This window comes from Anopheles aquasalis, chromosome 2 (assembly GCF_943734665.1).
Source record: "Anopheles aquasalis chromosome 2, idAnoAquaMG_Q_19, whole genome shotgun sequence".
NCBI lineage: Eukaryota > Metazoa > Arthropoda > Insecta > Diptera > Culicidae > Anopheles > Anopheles aquasalis.
This window is the reverse complement of record NC_064877.1, coordinates 75426682-75432316: the sequence shown is the minus strand read 5'-3', so window position 1 is coordinate 75432316 and position 5635 is coordinate 75426682. Positions and strand designations below refer to the sequence as shown.

At 53.7% G+C, this 5635-nt stretch overlaps 1 protein-coding gene across 1 annotated transcript; it reads right to left on the bottom strand.

The window, feature by feature from the left end:
* Nucleotides 1-1151: 1151 nt before the first annotated feature.
* LOC126569661 (tetratricopeptide repeat protein 8) lies at nucleotides 1152-5012 on the bottom strand. Its single transcript, XM_050226915.1, has 4 exons — nucleotides 4799-5012; nucleotides 2441-2583; nucleotides 1433-2353; nucleotides 1152-1364 (listed from the first exon to the last, which is right to left on the bottom strand). Exons 1-4 carry the CDS (start codon nucleotides 5010-5012, stop codon nucleotides 1152-1154), a joined length of 1491 nt encoding a protein of 496 aa, XP_050082872.1.
* Between the last annotated feature and the right edge of the window lie 623 nt (nucleotides 5013-5635).

The following is a 5635-nucleotide window of genomic DNA, read 5'->3' as shown; positions in this document are numbered from 1 at the left end:
GCGCGCGCGCGTTACGTTTTGGCACCTGGGCACGAAGCTTCCTCGTATCTTGAATATTGATCTTCTCTGTGTCTCTCATCGGTACAATGGGAATGATGAAGAAGAGGAAGATAAGAACAGAACAGTAGAAGAATAACGTTCCCTCTCAAATGAAAAAAAATATCTGAAAACGAAGAAAAGATGTCCAACTGTCTTTGTTTGGAGATCTTCTCGAGAACACTCCTCATCATCATCATCATCAACAACAACAGCATCAGCAGCGTGCGATCACACCGCGAGGGTTGCGATCGCTTCCCTCTTGACTCGTCTCCCTCCCCCCCGCCCCCCACCCCTCCCTTTCGAGTGTCAGTCGAAAGCTGTCAGATGGATATTTGCTATCGCAGCACATTAATAAATTATCTTCCACCGATTTGCCGTTCTCGCTTCATTCCGTTCTGATCGTCGAGCCTTCTCTCTTTAGCGATCTCCAGCTCTCTTTTTCTCTCCGTGGCACACCCGGTTCCGTCGTTTCCTTCGCTGATAATGGCATTCTGTTTCGCGACCATTTCTCTTCTCCTGCGCTTGATTACGATACTGACAATGTCCCCTCACGATCGTATCGATCGCTGTTCCCGATCTGGAACGAAAGGCAGGCTCCCGACCGAGATGGCCTTTTTGGGGGGACACAAACGAGGGCCACGAAGCCGAAAAAAACCCCGCGTCCCAACAAAATGCGAAGTGAATCATCAATCAGCACCAGCCATCATCAATGGTGATCGCGATGGCGCGCGCGAAACGCGATCAAGCGGTGACAACTAATCGCGCAGCTAATCAGGCTCAACCCATACGCTCGATCTCATTAATGGAAGGGGCCGCACGTCTAATAAGAACCACGGGCCGGAGGGACCAAGACACGACCATTAGCACTCAGCACAGCGGGAATGGCGCAGCGCAGCGCAACGATCACCGCGCGCCTGCCAGCAGGTCAAAACAGGTTTTTCGGGGAGGGGGGGGGGGGGGGCTTCGCGCGAAACGCGATCCCAGAATGCCAGACTAATCAAGGAAGGAACGAACGGCTAGAGAGGACGATAAAAGCTGGACATAACGTTTATGTTTCGCACGTCCGCATCCTCTCCGAAAACCCAAAAATGGCCGATCGACAGCCCGCGGTTTTATTGGAAATTTTCGATAAATTTGAGGTTATGGCCAATCTCGTCGCTTGCCGGCAGTGCGGTACGTGCTGCCACGAGGTACGACTTGGCCTTGTGGTACTGCTTCTGGCGTGCCACCAGGACGGCCATATTGTTGAGGGCTGACCCGTGCGATCCGTTGGCGGCGATACAGAGCCGTAGGCAGCGCCGTGCCAGGTGAATGTCACCGGTGGTCTACAGGGAAAGAGGAAGAATTGTCAGCATGTTAACTAGCCCCCCGGGTGACGTCATCATCGTCTTACCAACGCTACGAAGCTCAGATTGTACCAAATGTCCGCTCGCAGCTCGTTTCCGGTGGCCATCCGAAGTGCGCGCTGAAAACACGGAAACACCAGATCGAGCTGACCACCGTACAGACAGCACAGACCAATGTTACAGTACAGCTCAGCACTGTGCGCTCCCAACGCCAGGATACGCCGGTAATACAGTAGAGCCGTCTCCGGTTGATTGGCGTAAAAGTAACTCACAGCAATGCACGCCAGCGCCTCCGTATTCATCGGATCAAGCACCGCAATCTGTCGATAGCGGCGCACCGAGGTCGTCAGATTACCCACGAGCTCCAGGATACGGGCCTGTTGCGTCAGCAAGGCGATCTCGTTCGGTAGCTTCTCGAGTGAGGTCCGACACACTTCGAGCGCTGCCATCGGTTGATCAATCTTGACGTAGATCCGGGCAAGCAATAAGACAACATCGGGATGCAGTAGATCCTGTAGCGCCTTCCGAAGATACGGTTCCGCTTCCCGGGGGCTACCGATCGCGATCAAGCAACGTGCCTTTTGAGTGTTCCACCACCAATCGCTTCCAGAATCGGGTGCTGATCCAGCGCGCCCCAACTGATCCCCATCCGAACCGAGGCCAGATCTTAGCCTCCGTCGATTAAGGACCGCATCACACAATGCCATCGCCTTCCGGATGTCACCTTCGTGGTAGTAAAGGTACTGGAACAGTGGCTTCGACAGCGCATCCCGATCGGCGTACTTGTCCGGATGAAGGCGCGAAATGTGGAACAGCGGTCCGGTCGGATCACCGGCCGCAAACATGGAGGCCGATCCGAGACGCATCTGGCGTGCCGAACCACCGGCAGTTCGTGAAGCCGTCCGTGGTGCTGTCCGGTTGCCAAGTGTCGATCCGGGGCGCTGCAGTGACAGCGTTCCGGGACGTGACTGCGAAGAGAGAGAGAGAGTGAGTGAGAGGAACGAGTCTCCGTGAGATAAGAAGAGGAACATGATTATTAATATGATTTTGATTACAATGCCCGTAATTGGCCGGCCGGTTCCGGTGCGTGGACGGTTGGCTGTGGTGTTGCCAGCGGCACTGGTCAACGGTTTGGCGGTCCGGATCGAGGTGCCCGGTCGGGGTGCGGTCGCGATCGTCTGCGTGTCCAAAATATCCTCTAAGAGGAAGAGGAAAGAAAAAGAATGAAAGGGAGAGACAGACAGAGAGAGAGAGAGGAAGAGAGAGAGAGAGAGAGCAAGGTGGGTCAATTTTCGTGGAACAAAACATAATTTTCCTCCCTTTTTGGAGCCTGGACACTGGGTGGAGGACGCGCGTACCCTGCCAGCCTGAGCGACTGAGAGTTTGGCGCAGATTCCTCCTTCGACGTGGCGATCAAGGCGATCGCATTAGCAACATTCCTGTTAACGATCGCGATCACCTTCGTCCTCGGCCTGCCCTGCCTCAGTCCCAGGATAAATGAGCCTTAGGAAGATCTGAATAGCTGGAGGTGAAACCCTCGAGTAGAAGGACCACAGGCGGCAGGAAGTTGAAGATTAAGAGTCGTCTCAGCGGATCCGGACCATCTTTTATTATTCTTTTTAATGGCACAGCCCCATGATTGGATCGTAAAAATGGGCGAACGAAGCGAGCGATTTCGTGGTGGATTCGCTGGTGGAAGAATTCGCAGCGTTTCCAGTGGGAATCCAGCGGGGCGGAGGACTAATTACCAAAAATTTGAATTACAAATGACACCTGGCCCGGGGACAGGCTAGGTGTCTTTCCGGTCAACGCACAACAACACACCCATCATTATCTGCGCCCGAAGGGATCTTTATAAATATTATGAATTCCAGCCCGCGGATCTGCAGAAGAACCAAGAACCAGGCCATCGAAATGGAGCCGCCAGCTCTCCAAAGTTTTGCAAGGTTACAGATTATGGAAAGTGGCAGCCGGAGCAGCAGCAGCAGCAGGAAGCGAATTACGCGCCGAATACAACTGCAAACCAATCCCCTTTGGCCGGTTGGCACCAACCATAAATTCCTTTCGCGATCTCGCTCGGCCTCTCGGCAGCGCAGAACGACCTCCGCCTCCTCCTCCGCTGGGGGACTGGAAGGTGGCATTCCTGAGTGGATGGGAAGGGCGGACGAAGCGCAAAATACGACGTGTTGTTTTTTTTAGGGGGTTGAGTCCGCGAGATGGAGACGGTTGGCTGCTACTGTGCTACTGATGCTGCTGCTGCTGCTGCTGCTGTTCCACATCTGCTGTCGAGCGCTTTCGCGGCACGAGAGGAAGAGTGGAGCGTCCTTCCTTCCTGTTCGTTGGCCAGAAATTAAAGATAAACACCAGCAGGAGAAGAAGGAGGAGGATAAGGCCACGATGGAATGAGGAATGAGAAAACAATAGGAGCAAAACAGAAATATATGTGTGCCACATACACAGCGGCACACGAGAGGCTGTCCCGGTAGGCAAATCCCGGAGGCCTTCTCTCTGGAGATTGGGGCAGATTGTTGGTACGACCGTAAGCAGGCGATGGAAGCGAAGCGAAGAGAAGATAGCAGAGAAATGGAGAAGCCGAAGAAAAAGAAGCTGAAGAAACCTGGCTGGCTGCTGCTGCTGCTGCGCGTAACAAAAATGAGAAGCACCGAAAAATATGTATAATAATAATCAAGATAAAGGATGTGCATGTGCATAAATAAATGTAAAGATACTGGTGGGGGGAACGCAAAGCGGACGAAGGACCTGTGGCAACAACAACACGACAGCCAAGAGGCGAACGCGAAGAAAGGAAAAGAGAACAGAGCGAGAGCGACAGGGAGAGAGAGAGAGCTGTTTTGCGGTTTTTTTTCTTCTTTTTTGCGAAGAAAGGAATGCCAGAATGGCCGGCGGGGGTCCCTCGAAGTGACCCACGGGGTGTGGGGGGAGAGGGGGATAATTCATACATTGGCTATGCTACACGGGCCACGGGTTCCTTCTCTCGCCGGTCTCTTCGGTCCCGGTTTTGGGGTCTCCCCTTGGAAATGGAAATACCACGCCACCGATGGGGTCTGAAGTGAGGTCCCTCTGTCCCTCGCGTGGCACTCGCCATCGGCGCAGAGCCTCCTGCTGCTGCTGCTGCTGCATCATGCTGTTGCTTTGCGATGGTTCTTGCTCGCTGCAGACGGATCCAAGTAGACAATGATGCAAGCAGCAGCAGCAGCAGCAACAGCAGCTCCACGATGCCTGCTCTCTGGAGTGAGGTAACGTGCGCGCTGCACTCAACCCCCCTGGGGTGCTTTTGGCCGCAGGAATGCCACAGCAAAGAGTGCGAAGAGAAAGAGAGAGACATCGGGGGAGAGTGCGTGCAAAAATCCATCGAAAATAAGGGAGGGAGCCCCCGGGAGACCGAAAAATACCTGCAACATCATCGTCTGCCTCGATATCGTCGATGTACACTCGCTGGGTCATAGATCTCATTTTCAGCTCCCAAGGACCTTGATGAAGGGCATTATGTTGGGCCGGCTGCTGCTGCTGCTGCGTCTGCTGCAGCAACAGCCCGTTGCACACCTCGATGCACTCATCATATTTCCGTCGACGGAATAATGATATGGCAGCGAAGAAATTGTCCATTATATAATTTGGGCTGCAGAATCGGATGGACCGAGGGGCGGTGGATGGTGGTTGGGCTTTGGCCCCCTTTTTTTTCCTGTTCCTGCTTGGTCCCTTTTTTGTGGGTCCACCACGCGCACCGGAGAACGTCTTTTCTTTATTATTTGGCAAGGTAGGCCTTGCCTCTTCGTTCACGTTGCTTCCGTTTTGCGTTTCTCGGGGTTTTTGGAGGCTCTGGTCTGTTGCTGATCACTGAAGGGGGTGTGGGGGGGGGGGGTTGAGGTGGTTCTTTCGTTCCGCAGGTAGTGCAGGGAGTAGTTTCACTTAAAAGATGATTTGATTGCTCCGCAGGCTGATGCACGATCCCGGGGCCGTGTTGCGATGGGGCTTTGATTGAGGTCCGTCCCCCTCGGCACTCCACACACCGTTTCCCTCTTGATTTTTTGTTTTTCACTCCCTTCGCACCCTTTCTGGCTGGTCACGTTGATTAGAGATAGCCAGCCGGGAGGGGTGGAGTTTGATATTACTTTTTGGCGTTCTTTGGCGTGTTCTTTTTTCTGTTCCACGTATCTCTCACCGTTCACGTCCGACGGGGGGCACTAATTTCACATTCTGGTTTTTTGCGCCACCATCGTCTGGTGTTT